Genomic DNA, 16,732 nt, shown 5'->3' with positions numbered 1-16,732 from the left:
CGGAATCGAACCCCACACGTCACCCGCAGTTTTAAAGGCAAACCTCCGGATCCGCACCCAAGGAGTGGAGGTAGTGGAAGCCCGAATGCTCGGCGACTCCCAAAGTGCAGTGATTACTTTCTTCGGAAACGTAGTACCGAGATACGTATACTACTACGGTGGAGAGAAGGCCTGCCATCCGTACCGTAACGCAACTCAGGTGTGCAAAACCTGCTGGAGCGTAGGCCATCGAACGGATGTGTGCCCACAACCGGACTTGTCTGTGTGCCGCGTGTGCGGGTTACAGGACCCACCGGAAGGACAAGAGTGCAGCCCGAAATGCGCTGCCTGTGGGGAGGATCACCCCACGGGTGACCGCAGCTGCCGAAGACGACTTAAACCTGTGCGACTTTCAAAGAAGACTCCGCTAGCAAAGCGCACACCACGGTGGTTTGCCAGCGAGGATGAGGACTCTGAACTAGAGGCCTACCCAGGACTCTGGTCTGAACATCGACGCAGCTGTTCCCGTTCGAGGTCGAGGGAGCGGACCTGGTCCGGGCAACCTGTAGTGCAACCACGACCAAGGTCCCAGTCGCGACCGGGAAACCAACAGCAGCAACATCCCATCCAGATGGAAGACAGCGCCAAGGCCGCAAAGGGCCCGCTGGCACAGAGCAAGTCACAACATAATCAGGTGAGCTGGGCACAAGTCGCGTCTCACACTGCCAAACCAAACTCTCCCAAAAAAGCGCCGACGCCCATTACACAGAACCCCGAATATCTTAAAATAGTGGAGGAGAACCGTGCCCTCAAGAGTAGCTTGGCGGAACTCAGAGCCGAGTTTGAGGCATTTCGTAGATCGGTTGCTCACAACAATACAAATGCACACACACAGGCCGGCACAAACAGACAGGTGATCACAGCGACAGCGCACACACCGGCTGAAACTAGCTCGCCGACGACGACGCTAGACCAGGTAGCCCAAAATGTGCAGAGACTATTCGCTGAGATTCACACGCTCAAAAGACATGTCGATGACTCTATTGCGTCAGTTCGCGCGGGACTCCGCAAGCGCACGAGCGTAAGCCCGGAAGCGCCGACGCGGGGACCAAAGGGTATGGATGCGACTGACAGCGATAGTACCATCCATGGCTAAACTAGGAACACGTATCGCAGAAAGTCTTGAGGTGTGGCAGTGGAACTGCTGCACGTTTCGTACTAAACACGCTAATTTCATACAATATATGGAGTCGGTGCCTATTCCTCCGGATATCATTTGTTTGCAAGAAATAGGAAAGCACAAGAGAAATCTTAAAGGGTACGACTTGTACACCCATCCCGATTACCCACAGGTTGCCACTTTCGCCAAAAAGGGTGTCGCGCTAAGTGTAGAATACATTCATGGGGAGATTATACAACATCAAATAATCACGACATGGCCACATAAGCGCGGCAAGCCGAAAACAGTGATTGTAAACATATATAGCCCTCCCAGAGACAGACTGGCGGACTTTGAGGATGTGGTTTCCGCAGCGATGCGTTTAGCGTCTAGGCGGGACAGAGTCTTGGTTTTAGGGGACTTCAATGCGCAACACTCCGAATGGGGATACGCGGCAGACTCTCCGAAAGGAAAACTTTTGCTGGATTTGACGGAGAGGTACGATTTAACCCTGTTAACTCGTCTTGATGAACCCACCAGAATCGGTAATAGCGTCTCGAAAGATACCTCGCCGGACTTAACCTTTACGAACCAAGCGGATGAGATAACGTGGACAAATCTAGGGGACAACCTTGGAAGTGACCACTATATCCTCAGCCTTTCGGTAAACTCGTCCCGTATAAGACGCAAGGTTGGGCAGGCCACACTGACAGATTGGAAGAAATATCGCGATCGCCAGGGTAGCACAGGTCCGATAACGAACGTCGGAATCTGGGCGCAGCAGCTTCTCAACACGCTGGCGGGTGTGACGAAGGTTGTAGACACAACGCGAGACACCCCGGTAGTGGACAGGCACCTGCTACATTTATGGGAGGCCCACCGTAGCCTCACCAAGAGATGGAAAAGGCAGAGGTTAAACAGGAAGCTTAAAATCCGCATTGCTCAGTTAGCTCAGGAGGCGAACACGTACGCGCAGGAATTATGCGACGGTAACTGGCGCCAGCTCTGCGATTCCTTTAGGGGGACCCTCAGTACCAAAAAGACATGGCACATTCTCCGCAGCATGATGAATCCCGGGGGAATTAAGACGGCAGCGCACATGACACTCAAGCTACTGGAGAATGAATTCAAGGGCAACGACGAGGAACTCATTGATTACTTAAAGCATATTTATATAGGTACCATTGATTACTTAAAGCATATTTATATAGGTACGAATTCCAAAGAGGCGAGCCGATGCGGTAACTATACGGGGCCGGAACAACCCAATCTGGACGCACCGATAACTACGGCGGAGGTTTATGCCGCGGCGCAGTCCTTCAAAAGAAACACGGCGCCAGGGCCCGATCAGATTACTAACGCCATGATTCGAAACTTGAGCGACGAAACCATAGAGCAGTTAACTGAATACTTCAACGAGAATGTATGGGTGGATCAGGGAGAACTACCTGCTGAATGGAGGGAAGCAAAAATCATCCTTATTCCAAAACCGGGGAAGCCCCGAGATATTCGAAACCTACGACCTATATCGCTAACATCGTGTGCCGGAAAGCTCTTTGAAAAGGTGATACAGACCCGGTTATCGCGCTACATAGAAAGCAACAATCTTTTTCCCCCAAACATGTTCGGATTTCGTCCAGATGTGTCGGCACAGGACGTTTTTCTGATGCTTCAGCAGGACGTTCTGCACCCGGTAAGGGGTTCCGAAGACAGCATTGTGCTTGCTCTCGACGTAAAAAAGGCATTTGATACGATTTCCCACGATGCAATACTGGAAGGACTAAAAGCAGTAGGTTGCGGGACGCGCATTTACCAGTATGTACGCAGCTTTCTGAGAAACCGCACGGCCACCATCGGTCTGGGCTCAACTAGGTCGAAACCCTTTGCAGTTCCCGATCGAGGAACCCCACAAGGGTCCATACTCTCCCCTCTCCTATTTAATCTGGGAATGCGTAAACTCGCACTAGAGTTGGATGCGAAGCAAGCCCTAGGGAGCGCCATTTACGCTGACGATATTACGCTGTGGGCAAATCGGGGATCCTACGGGGATAAGCAGGAGCTTCTCCAGTGGGCGATCCAACAGGTCGAAACCTTCACGCAAGGGGCCGGCATGACATGTGCCCCAGAGAAGTCCGAATTTATTCGTATAAGAGTGAAGTACGCGAGACGAGAAAATCGTCCGAGTTTCGAACTTTTCTTGGACGGGGGGCGTGTAAGAGAGGTGGATAAACTCCGCGTCCTGGGATTATGGATCCAACAAACGGCCGGAGTAGCGCACACGCTCCGCCTCCTCAAAGGTACTACACATAACGTAGCCAAAATGATCCGTAGGGTTACGCGAACCCGCGAGGGCTTCTCAGAAGAAGAAACGATTCGAGTGGTACACGCCTTTGTCATCAGTAGGATAACGTATGCACTCCCCTTCCAAAGCATTACCAAGCAGGAGCTCAAACAGCTTGAAGTGATCATCCGGCGGGCATTTAAAGCTGCTCTAGGACTCCCAGAAAATACCAGTACAGAACGTTTCGAGAAATTAGGAATCCACAATACCTTCGAGGAATATGCGACGGCCACCCTCATCGCGCAAAAGGAACGGCTGTGCGCATCAACGCAGGGTCGGGCCATATTAACCAAACTGGGCTTTGCCCTCCGCCCCCAGTTCAGTGCAGAAGAGACAGTGCAGATGACCCAGGAAGTCAGGCAGCACATAATAGTGTCCCCAATTCCGAAGAATATGAGCCCGAGATATCATGTAGGGCGCCGGAAGGCCCGAGCGAGAACCTTGCACCAGAGATTTAGAGGACAACCGGACGTGTACTACACAGACGCGAGTCAAACGGACAGGGACAAGTATACGGTGGTAGCCACGAACTAAAATCGTGTGATAGCTGCATCGGTCAAGGCAAAATCTACCAGCACAGCAGAAGCCGCAGCGATTGCACTTGCAATTAGGGACGCGGAGAATAGGGACGTATCTGCTGCCATACTCACGGACTCACAAACCGCCTGCCGCCTGTATCTCTCCGGGACGGCGCCGCGCTTAGTACTAAAAATTCTAGGGAGTCAAATTACCGGATTCCACAACCTCACTTGGTGCCCCGCACACGAAGGCATGGAGGGCAACACAAGGGCGGACCGGCTAGCTCGCGTACTAAGCATCCGAGCTGCGGACCGACCCAGTGACGAGCCTCCTTCTACACCGCGCGACATCCTCGAACACCAAAGACAGGAGCGGAGGCAATATGGACGCCCTCATCCTAAGTTAAACAGTCAACAGGCGAGGAATTGGCGCCGACTTCAAACACACACATACCCAAACCTACATACACTTAGCCGTATTCACCAAGCACGATACACTGACGAATGCCCGTGGTGTGGGGACACGCCAACGTTACCGCACATCACGTGGATATGCCCAAACAGACCAAAACATATAAACTCCACACTACTAAAACCACAAGATTTTAACAGGCAGTGGGAGGCGCGGCTTGCGGACGAGGACCAGGACAGCCAACTGGCTCTCCTGGACCAAGCCCAGCGAACCGCTCGTGCCAGTGGAGCCCTGGACTAGGGGCCCCAACCACGGGACCTAAAGTTTCATTTTATTCATTAAAGTTTCTCTCTCTCGCGGGTTTCTTTCATGCTCGGAAACTTATGTAGCACGTATTGAGCCACAGAAAGCTGTATCGGGAGTTTCTCGTGTTGCTCTACAGTTTTCTCATTGGCACTATTCATCTAATTATAACAGAAGTTTAATAATTAAGACTAATTATGTAATTAGGCAAAATGCAAGAAATAATCGGAGTATCTCCAAGCAATGGAAAACAACATTACCTTGGTTTGGTTCAGCTACATGTCATTTGCATATTTTTAAAGTTTGGCTCAAGTTAAGTGAAACACCCTTTATAGAGAGGGGAAACAAGAGGTGAAAGGTAGAGAAGTTAACCAGATTAAGTGTCCGGCTGGCTACTCTGCACTGAGGAATAGGGTAAGGGCAGAAAAGATGAGAAAACATGAGAAGATAAAAAAATTACCGCCCAAGCACTCTGTACAGGTGGTTAACCAGTGAAGCTGAAACGTGCGGCCCCTGTGTTTATCACTGGGTTAATCCCGACGGTTCAAGTCCTCTGTGTTTCTCAATGAGGTTACACACACGATCAATTGCGATGGAGAGAACAATAGAACGATGTCACTGACGGTATATCTGTCTGTCACACAAGACAATGAATGGCTCATACCCCTTTAAGCTGCATACCGTTACACGCTCATACCTCCTTAAACACGGGCTCCCCATTACGACAACAAAGAGAATTGAAATTCTGTGCTGGAATGATGAGCGGCAACGGAGCCAGCTGTGGAAGATGACGACGAGCGCGGTTGCACTGAGGGGCGCCAACGAGCCAGCTGTACTGGAAGAAGACGACGCTCGAGCCCTTTTTGCGTACAGGCAACAGACGGACGAATCATTCGGCTAGTCACATACAGCTTCTCTGTGAAGTGCACCTATTAAGAAAATGGATGTATTACTGCATTCACTCGCATGAGGACCTCCCTTGTGTAAGGCCTGCGCCAACACTTTATAGCCCGAAAATTTGGAAAGGAGTTTCACTAAGCATCAGGTGCATTCCCAGGGTGGTGGCCTCAGAGACTGCCCCGGTGCATCAGTGCAGTCTCGGATGCCGTTCCCATGCATTGTTTGATTTCTGTCAGCTGCTATGACATGGCACTAGTCCTGACAACAATGGCACTGTTGGCAATCACAGGAGATTGCGAGCTTGGGTGAGCCAGTACCGAAGTGCACTGTATCGTGCTTTCAGGTTCATTAAGAGGGAATCCCTGCAAGAAGGGCGGGCACGAGTTTTATACACGTGGCGTATGGTTCTGCTCGAGACTCGTGAAAAGCTTCGAAGTGATGGGAATCTGAAATATTAACGGAAGGCACGACGGGCCACCAGCTTTGGGCGTGCACTGCTGAGGCAAGATTGTCAAGCGACAAGGACGACTAAATTAATGTGATCATAGTCGGCCACTCGTGGTTGCAGTATTTTGCGTGGCAGTCTGAGCACAGTTCACATCTGTCCACTTTAATTGCAATTTACGGAACTGCAATTACCCTTTTTAACAGTGGAGTTGCTTAAGCCGGCCGTTAGTCCGTCCGTCGCGGACAAAAAATATGGGCTGATCCCGGCGGTAGTACAGAAAGGGTCCAAGCGCAATGGCCCTGTGAATTAGCGAAGCTGAGCTTGGCTAAGTCTAGCTAAGTATGGGTGGGACTACTTAAGCTTAGTCAGTCATTGATAGCCAATCAATAGCTAATTGATAACCTATCAACAATCAATAAATTCCGGAAAATGCTGGGGATGACTTGGTAGTGCTTAGCCTAGCCCAAATACGGCCAATACCTTGCGATAGCCAAAAAATAGATAATCTATCAATAATCAATATATTCCCAAAAATACTGGGGATGATTTGGCAGTGCTTAGCCTAGCCCAAATACGTGACCAATACCTTGCGATAGCCAATCAATAGCTAATCGATCAATAGTCAATAAATTCTGAAAATACTGGGACTAGCTAGGTGCCCATCAGCTCCGCTGTTTCTTTAGCATTGCGCCTCCAGTGCAAGCTATGCTAATTTTTACGCCGAGTTAAGGAGCTGTCTTATAAGAGCATTGCTCTGCTTTGCATCTACTATATGAATGGGGAAACTGGAATAGGACCTGTGGTAAAGCTTCCTCTTGATAACATTCACGTGGTTTCAGAAGGTGCCACTACGCCACATCTGAGAATGCCGAAAGTACTCCAACCTGAAAGCTTGCCAGAAACTCTCAGCACTCAAAACGTGCAAGGCCAGCAGCCACCTCATGAGAGAAATTGCAAGGCAAACCACTGCCCCTCGATTTTGTGACCACGCAAGTGACTAGCAATGTCCGACCTCTTCACAAATGTGGCCGAGCAAACGTGACACTTGTACGGCCACGCACTCAGGTGCCGGCGAACGTGGGCCTGCAAATCACGTTTGTCAGAAAACGAGCTCGCACACCAATCGCACTCGTGCGGGACACCACCTTCGTGGCAACGACGCACGTGATGGAGCAAGTACGGCTTGCAGTAAAAGGTGTCCCTGCACAAGTTGCACCTAAACAGCTTTACGCCCACGTGCAGCCGCAGCATGTGGTTCGCGGTGCTAGTGTTCCTACCATTAAGAGTTTCCTCGCAAAAAGGGCACTTTTCCGCGGCTTTGCTAATGTGAGAAGCGAGGAGGTGATTCCATGTCACAATCCAGTTCGCACAACTCTCTGAACACAGGCTGCATTGGAAAGGCTCCGGCCATGGGCATGTCAGTACGTGGGAAGCCAAAGAATCCAGGTCCTGGAACTTTCTTGGGCAAAGTCCACAGGCATAGGCGATGACTACTGGCCCTGCATCGACTGTGGCAGAGCCTTCTGTCCCTTCGCTGCAAGGTGCGTCCGTTGTCACCTTGAATACACTGTCACTTCCTGCGACACAACCAAGCTCTGCGTCTTCCTGCATTTCACTGCTGGTCCTGCTTGAATTTCCCGGCACTTGAGGCATTGCTGAAAAAGGATAGAAGGTGCTCTCAACATTGGCGACAAACACTGGTAAACATGAGACTGGTGCCCTGCATAAGAAAGTGTGAAATAGAAGGCACAGCATGTCAAGGTACTTTGCGCAGAAAAGTTCACATGCCCTGCAAGAGCAGCGCACTTAAGAAATCTTCAGCTCAGTTCCATAACAAACCTGGCCACACCAAGCTTAACTGCTCCACTAATTGTACAGTACCTTGCATGCAGTTGAGCTACAGTCATGACTCATAAAAAGCACCAATCAGAAATGTAATTTAGTAAAGCATATTTAGTGCTGAAAACTCTATACGTCGAGTCCCTGGTTCCTTCAAAAATGCAATGTACCGTACAGACTCGTGCAAGAACCGCACTTTTTTTTTTTTGCAATTTTCGCTAGGTGTGGCTCCTGCACATTTTTCATTTTGCACACTTTTTTTTCATTTCATTTCACTTTTCACATTTTTCATTTTGCACACTAGGTGTGGCTCCTGCAAATTTTTCCGAGTACGAGTCTCGGGAACTTGCATAGCTTATCACGAAACGCACTCCTCGATTTGTTCATTGCTGCGAGCTCCTCTTTCTGCTTCAGCCACCCAAGTATGCTTTGTCATCAACGCCGAAGTTGCGGCTGGCTACTCGCTTGCCGTGTTCTTCTGCATTCGCGACAATCTTGAACTTAAACGCAGCATCATACACTATCAAACGTCTCCATTGTGGACTCCCGGCAGCTGACAGATGTGCCAAAGGAGCTGGCTGCGAAAACTAACGGCACAAAGAAACGACGGTGCCGGCGATTTGCCTGGTTCCACAAAGGAGCCGAATGTGGCCGCACCTGGAACTGTGCAAGTCAAAGTCCAGCTCTGGCCATCTAGTGCCATTCGCTGAGGCGCGCACACCCCATCAGCACACCAAACACCACTGCGTCTCGGTTTTTCAAATTTTGGGGCTGCCAAGTTGAGGGTGCAGCCCCCACTTGAGATTATATGGCAATCCTTGTTTATTGATGAACTATTGTATTAACTATGGTACCAAGCAATCAGTGTTCAAATCGCATGATGTGATGGGGAGCTAGTGCAGGAAGCTAATCTTATTTTCACCCTTTTTCTGGCTTCCCAAACTCCACTTGTCGCAAGATTCATGTATGTGCTATTCCACTAAAGTAATTTACCAATCCAGTTTAACTTAATGCTTCTTTCTAGTGAAACTTGAGGTGTTGATAGTGATCACATCAAAATGCATGGGGGGGGGGGTGCACCTTCGTTTAGTAGTGGCAGTTCGAGCAATGAGGAAGCGTTGCTGCAGTCTTCCAGATCTTCGGACTGCGTCCACACAGAGACTTTCGGAATGTACAACTCGGCCTCTGTTGCTTTAGAGAAGCCCTTGGCTGACAACATGGACTTGATAGCGATGCGTGCTCTGAAGTCACACTGTGTAGATGCGTCTCCTTGCAAGACTCGGGTGGATTCTGTTGCCACTGACCGCTGCTCTCGGCAATCGGAGGGGTGCTTCTTTATAACCTGGACAGAGAGACAAGATGCGATAAGCATGTGGCAATGTGTTATCGTCTAAAGCTGAATGCCATTGTTTGTCCTAGAGCGAATTCTCCGCCCCCCACGCTGCCTTCCCCCCTTTCTTTTCTTATCCACAGTTAAAGATTTCTTCTCCCACTAGAGTCTGCTTTTCTCGCCAGGTGTGCTTTAACAGTATGCTGGCTCTCCTGTAATCGAGAGTAGATGTAAGCGTGAAATGGCTACTGGCAAAGCACATTACTACCGTGACGTAGGCCTGAAAGCTTGTCGAGCCGAAATGAATCTAAACTGAACCTCGTTGCAAGTCTCGTCTCGGCCAAACAACCATCCGCGGTACACCGGGTGCTACCGGCCTGGTCCCGCAGCATGGCACCATCTCTCGAAGGAGGCGGTGCAAAACCCGCGCCGCGGAACTCACGGACTGCTGGTGTTGAAAAGAGCACAGGCAACCCTGTCTCAGTGCCAAAAGATGACAATCTAGTGTATGGTGCACTTTATCTGCTTTTTGAATGTCGCTACTGGAAATGACAAATTAAACTTCAGCGTACTAGAAGTTCCTTGAGCGATATTGTGAACAAAGATTAGGAAGAAATCGGAAGTAATGTGTTTTTTTTTAAACTTGTTTGGGCAGTAACCAGAGCATGTAATGCGGTGCTGTACAAGGGGTTGGGGGTCAGAGACCGCATTTTCTTAAGTTTTGACTGGTTGCCCGCATGATCTCGTTTTGCTCTCGCAACAATGCTCGGATGTTCTAGTCTCGTTCTCTTGAAGGTCGCCGACAACGGGAGCTAAAAGCATTTCATGCTTAATATACCGGATTTGAAAAACTGCGGCTCCATTTTGTGTGCTCTTCTAAGATGTACGAGAAACTTTCTTATAAAGTGCGCACTTCATAACTGCTCTGTGCCAGTTGAAATAGAAACATTATCCCATGCATTCCTAAGCGCTGAGAAAAAGCGGTATCCCCAATCGAACATGACTAGCATCAAGAGTGCCACCACATACTGCCCAAGTCACTAATTACATACCGCCTGTACTAAAGCAGCATCTCGAGTAGTCCTGAACATCCAGGACAGCAGATCAATGTCATCTCTAAACCAATTTTCATATTTACATGTTACAATGACCAGCTAGACTAAACTCGCTCCTCTTCCTACTAGTAATGTTAGCTAGGCCATACCGCTGTGTTCTTGTTACAACGGCAATTTGTCATTCTATCGTATTTTGCACGGTTCTTAGTTTCCTCTGAAGTTGACACAAATTTTGTGCAGCTGCTCTCAGACTCCTGGGCACTGCTTTCCGGACAATGTTAAGCAAAATCTTAGGTAGCCCTGGGACCCTTCAGAAGGACAAATAGAAAAGGCCTCTACAGCTCTACAGTGGTGGGAATGGCCAAGGGCATTTTGGAACAGATTTTGTAGCAGTCAACAATGATGACTCTGAATAGTTGTCAGCCGGACACTATTCCTGCGTATCAGAGTACTAGCGCACATCATATTCTCGAGGAAGCTGATACGCACACGGCACCACTCGCAAACGAATTACAACCATCCTGTGGCCACGTTGAGTCAACCTGCAGGCTCGAAAAAGAGGACTGCACTCCCCCAGCGGTGAAGCAAGCAAACCAAGGTACAAAAACTACATAGCAATAGAGTCACATGGTATGCAGGATAACCATTTGAGCAATTTTATTTCAGGCCTAAAGTCGTCTAGTAAGTAAAAGGGCCGAGCTACAAATCCGCTGCGTCACGAGCAAACACAGATAAACGCCACACAGCAAAGCAGCTAAGTAATAACATTTAAGGGGGTAAGTTTCAGTGCACTGAGTGCCATGACACAGCCTCCGTGCCAAACGTGTGTGTCGTCAGTAGAGGAGCACCGCTCCCACCAGGGTCATGCCGCCGGTACGAAGTACAAACGTGGGACACGTCAATAATGCGAAATAGGCCGATCACGTGCTACTAGGCCCAACAGAACTTCGCCTTAAGCTATGCACAACCCGCAAATGTGGCACATAGGACCTAATGGCAGACTCCAAGAATGTGCGAACTAGATTGGATTAGCTCAGTGACCCTACAGTTCATTTAGCTTTATGAATAGCAGGAGATGCAATGGCACTCATCGCATAAGGTGGTGGTGACCGCGTTGACCACAACTCCTCTTCGATGTGGTCTCCGAGACTGCGTGGCACAGCTCGTCCTGGAGCACCTTTGGAGCAGTTTCTCTCATTTGGAGCATAGATGTAGCAGCATTCCCACCACTTCCTCTAACACAAACTACCAATCTATCTGCTCTACACGTTATATACAACCTGCCAATTCTGCTCATGCCACTCGATCGTGACTAGACTTATCAGCAACACCAGTCAGTCAACAATATAGCTTGGTTCCCGTCTCTTCACACTACCATATTATGTTGCATTGCTCAGCGAACGACCTTTAATTCTTGCTCAGCGAATGACCTTCACAGATGTTAGGCAGGCATTAGTACAGTGCAGAAGGACAGAAAGATGGGCGAGTGGGAGTGCATTCATAGGGGGCTTTGGTGGCACGGCCACAAGGGGGCAAAGAAGGTAGACCGATACGACGTGCGAGGTCCTGTCAGTTCATTCTCTTTGCCCTCCTATTGTCGTGCTACCAAAAAAGGCCTTGCAGCCTGGTTTGTCCCAAAATTTGACTGGCAACTGTGGTCCACAGCTGCAAGACAGTACTCACCTCTTCTGCTTGATTGTGCTGCATTTCGTTCATGTGAACTTGCATGTGATCTTGCTGCATTTCGTTCATGTGAACTTGCATGTGATCTTGCTGCATTTCGTTCATCTGAACTTGCATGTGATCTTGCTGCATTTCGTTCATGTGAACTTGCATGTGACATGCCGCCACCGAGATGTTCACGAATGTGTCCAAACAAATGGAGCACTGGTATGTGTACGGATGAGCGTGAGCCGGCGAGTTGCGTTTTTCGGTCAGCCTCATGTACTTGTCAACCTTTGCACGACACCGACGGCTGTGCGTGAGAATGTCCTGCTTCATGACAAATGTGGCCCAGCAGAAGTTGCACATGAACGCCTTGACATGCACGTGCTGCCGCTGCATGTGCCTCATGAAGGTCCAACTCTTACGATCGAGGGTCTGCTCACAAAACGGGCACTTTTGCGCGTCTTTGTTGATGTGAGAAGCAAGGTGACGCCGTGTCGCACGCCAGTCCATACACATCTCCGAACACAGGCTGCACTGGAATGGCTCTGGCCACGGGCACGTCAGTACGTGGGAGGCCAAGGCATCCAGCTCGATGAACTTGAGTGAGCAAAGTCTGCAGCTATAGGGGACGGCTGCTGACCCTGCATTAACGGTGAGAGAGCTACCTCTCTCGTCACTGCAAGCAGCATCAGTGTCCGCGCTGGGTCTGCCGTAACCTTCTGTGGCATCGTCAACATTTGCTTCTTCCTGGACTCCACTGTCGCTTCTCCTTGAATTGCTCAGGACTAAAGGCATTGCTGAAAGAGAATGGAAAGTAGAGTAGGTACACTGTAAAGGTGCTCTCAACATCTGCTACGAACAGCGTTGGTAAAAATTGAACTACCAAACATGTGCCAGCCGAGGTAGCATACCAAAGGCACTACACTAAGTTATTTTGACTGTCACTATCCAATTGCCATATCTGTCTGCAGATACTGCTGCATGTTCTTCCCATGTTGTGTCGCACTGAGGAAGCAGTGCACCTAAGCAATGTAGGTCTAAAATAGATTCTGCATTCAAAGGGACAAGAAACATAGTCGAAGGCAGCAGAAGATCAGATGGGGAAATGACACTGGGAAATATCTAGGCCAAGGATGCAATGTTTGAAATTGTGCTGGTTGCTGTCGATTTGATTTTGTTTTTTCACTGTTCTAGCACACACATGAACACACAGAAAATAAAAGTACGATGCAGATGATGTAAGACACACACTTGCATTCGTTTTGTATTGTCTGCGTCTCCAGTGTTCTTGTGCTGTGCTGTGTGTGGAAAGCTGAAAGTGCAGTTAGGTGACACAGAAAGGAAGTCACCGAAGACAAAGGTAATCGTTTTGCGATGAAAAGAAATGGGCACTAAGATAAAGTAAACTTTAACAGCAAAGCGTTCCTTCTATACCTGATATGCATTTACTTGGCAGATTATTATCAGCGAAGAGGTCGAGGGACAAAGTTTCCCTTTCCTTAATTTTATGCTATAACTGCAGAACTAGTAAATATTATAAGCCATCACAGATTTCGTAGTCGTGCTCATTATAGTTCAGAAAAAGTCCTCAAAACTCACTATGTTGAGTCTTCAGTTACATTAAAATGCAGCATAATATTTGTTTATTCATAAAAAATTAGTGCTGAGCACATCTTTTCAAAATCTCATGATTAGCAGTGTTTGAATTGTGAAATTTCTGAATTCACCTTTGAATATGGAATATTTTCTCACTTTCAAATAAGTATATGTGAGGTCCATCTGCTAAGAGAAGGAGGCTTATTTGCATTATCTCATATGTGCATGTAATGCCATTCACAACTGGACATTCGATCAATTGAGGAACTTGTGAATTGAGATAGATCTACTCTCAGTTACCTGTTGCACTGTCAAAATATTTTGTTTAGCGAAACAGGGGAACATCAGGTCATCAGACGTACAGTTTTTATCAAAAGTGTATGGGCTGCGTTGACTGCAACTGCCAGGCTGACTACAGGCTCTGCAAGGGCTTTCCTGTAGTGTGCCATTAGTTACGATGCTTTTGGGAATGAAGAGAGCCCTTGTGATCACCGTCCATAAGTCTGGGGAGGTGTGTCAAACTATACGGAAACTGCACCACACAGCCGAACAGCATAAATGGTGAAGACTCAGAATGGCCTGTACACTTTTGACAAATTTGTACACACAGTGCTGGTCTTGTCGAAGGAGAGAAGTGCAACACTACAGCACCATGTATTATAGTTAAAGTGATGTGAATACGGCAAGAGTGGTCAAACAATAATTTGCTATGCCTATATCGAAACACATTTATATGTAGGCTGCCTGAAAGAGAGCCATTCTCATTGGCCGACTGGTAATTACTGAGCATGAGCTATTGACCCCGTGCGTTTGCTCAGGAACTGGTGCATCTATGCAAAAACAGTGGCTCTCCCTGCAGAAGAATCATTTGGAACAGTTCTCATGTCCATCGACCGCTCCCTCTCGAGATTCCAATGAGTGTTGTTACCCCTTACATCTGAACGGAAAGGAATATTTAACCTTCTTCGAACAGGGAATTCTCAAATCAGATAGCATGGAATATTCCATTCATATATGAAATTTCTAACATTCATGTATTGTTATTTTACGACAGTAGCGCACCCAGGATCTCTGCCAGAGGGGGGGGGGTTGACAGTTTGCCAATACCATCTAAACAGCACCAATTTCAATTTCCTCACGGGAAATTGTCAAAAAATGCGCTTTTTGCGAGTGTGCAGACGATTGCGCGTCTTACATCTTAGTTGCAGTACTCAAATGCGCAAGGAAAGAAAAGGGATTAAACAAAGGGGGGGGGGGGGGTAGCTTGGCCTCAGGTGGGGGGGGGGGGTTACAACCCCCGAACCCCCCGTCGGTGCGCCACTGCCTTTCGATGTCACAAGCTGGCTTGGGAACTTCAAGGCCATGTCTCATTCTCAACTTACCACGGCTCCGTGACTCATGGTAAGACTTGTGTTTGTGGCACTGCAGATATGCGGTTCTGGAAACCCAGCTTAATTTACCATTCGTCTTTAATGACCCTCTAAACGAGTCATTGAAAATGTTGATGACACTATTAAAACGCCAAGAGGGTGTACCTTTGTTTGGCTGTGGCAGTTCCGGCTGTGGAGAGGCACCGTACCTTTCTTCGATATCATCGGACTGCGCCCACCTGGAGACCTTCAGGGTGAATAACTCGGCCTGTGTCGATTTGGACGTGCCCTCCTCACAACATGTGGACTTGTCAGCAACATCTTCCCTGCGGTCGCGTTGCGTAGCAGCAGCCTCTTGCACGACTGTGGTGGATGATACTGCAGCCACTGACTTGTGCCTACAGCAATCGGCAAGATTCTGCCTCGTGACCTAGACAGAGAGGGAGACAACACGTGATAAGGCATGCAGCAATGTATTAAGCTGTTACAGCAATGTATTAAACTACTGTACATAACCTCTTGCCCGTTGCAAACTGTTGTGCTTCATTTTCTGTAAATGTAAATTAGTAATTAAACCCACCTTTCACTACACTTCTCGTTCGGGCAACCTGCCTGTAATACACCCCTCTATACAGCATTAGGTGTTCATGGCTACACAAGAACGAAAGAAATGACAGTTGAAAACTGCATTCACATGTGCCAGTGCACCCTCGAATGTATTTGTACATTCTGCTTATCCATGTCATTGCCGTGTAAACTTACCTGTGTTTAAGAAAATTAAATCCCAAACAGAAATGTCCATCATTCCTTACTTGTCAAGAATCTAACAGTAACGCTATGGAGTGTTTCACAGGGCAAACTTCTAACACACATTTTGGGCAAATAGGTTTAATTAACATGGAATACATAGCACTGTGAATGGTGCTCTGATGACATCAGCAGGAGGACTCGCTTTTGCTATCTGCTACGCTCCGGCCAGAATAGCTGCCTTTCCGTTCATTTGCTACCACTCTTAGTGTGTCCTCGCATGGCACGGAGATCACTAAAAACTGTCTATATTGTTTATCGGTGCAAGTTCATACATGTCGATACTACTAGGCCAACAAACATTTCATGTTTTGTGTCTCCCATAAAACAGCGGCCGTCATTGTCAGGGACACGATCTCGTAACTAAGTCGCAATACATCACGCCAAATTTTATGTTAAGCTCATAATTCCCCTCATTTGGTTCTACATAATTGAAGCCACTTTTCACATGAACATCTCCTGATTTCACTAACAAGTGGTTACTCTCGAATAGTAGCTGCACTTCATTGTTTTGTCATGTTTCACAATCCTCAAGAATGGTTCACCCTATCTTCCTGCACAGCAACTTTATGGTGAATTCCACTTTCAAAATTTAATGTTATTTGTTTTCATTAGCATGATGGAACTATTCCTGTTCAATGCACATTTACGAAACAGGAAATCAGTCGCAAAGCATTACTTCTTTAGTGTAAAAATAAAAATAAATAAAATTAAAAAAAAAAAAACAGCGTCGACAACATGTCTTCAAGTCGGCCCCGAGTGCATACAACCTTTTATTGCATTCGTATTCATCCACTTCCGTGTCTTCGTCCGGTAAACACTTCACGCACAATGTTTTCAATATTATTTTCTTCTAGTTTAAAATACGTTTGACACACTTACACGAAACATTTACGCAGATTCAATGCATTTGTTGGAATCTATGTGAAGCTGGTAATAAATCCTATACAAATTGTGATACATCGCATTGTGTTTATATTCATCATATGAAATGTGCAACATCATAC

The 16,732-nt window shown here is 47.7% G+C and overlaps 1 protein-coding gene across 7 annotated transcripts in view; it reads right to left on the bottom strand.

Moving 5' to 3' along the window:
* Window positions 1-4,769: 4,769 nt before the first annotated feature.
* The window catches only part of LOC119464529 (zinc finger protein 600), a 52,817-nt gene continuing 40,854 nt past the window's right edge, over window positions 4,770-16,732 (bottom strand). For 5 of the 7 annotated variants that reach the window (XM_049656087.1, XM_037725545.2, XM_049656089.1 and 2 more), the window contains 4 exons: window positions 15,084-15,348; window positions 11,968-12,749; window positions 8,980-9,241; window positions 4,770-7,715 (listed from right to left, as the gene is read on the bottom strand). In XM_049656087.1, coding sequence (XP_049512044.1) covers window positions 7,000-7,715; window positions 8,980-9,241; window positions 11,968-12,749; window positions 15,084-15,348 — 2,025 coding nt within the window. In that variant the 3' untranslated portion in view covers window positions 4,770-6,999. The remainder of the gene's footprint in view (window positions 7,716-8,979; window positions 9,242-11,967; window positions 12,750-15,083; window positions 15,349-16,732) is intronic. The other 2 variants (XM_049656086.1, XM_037725546.2) reach the window with 1 other exon arrangement.

This window comes from Dermacentor silvarum, chromosome 9 (genome assembly GCF_013339745.2).
Source record: "Dermacentor silvarum isolate Dsil-2018 chromosome 9, BIME_Dsil_1.4, whole genome shotgun sequence".
NCBI lineage: Eukaryota > Metazoa > Arthropoda > Arachnida > Ixodida > Ixodidae > Dermacentor > Dermacentor silvarum.
This window is presented reverse-complemented; position numbering and strand designations above follow the sequence as displayed.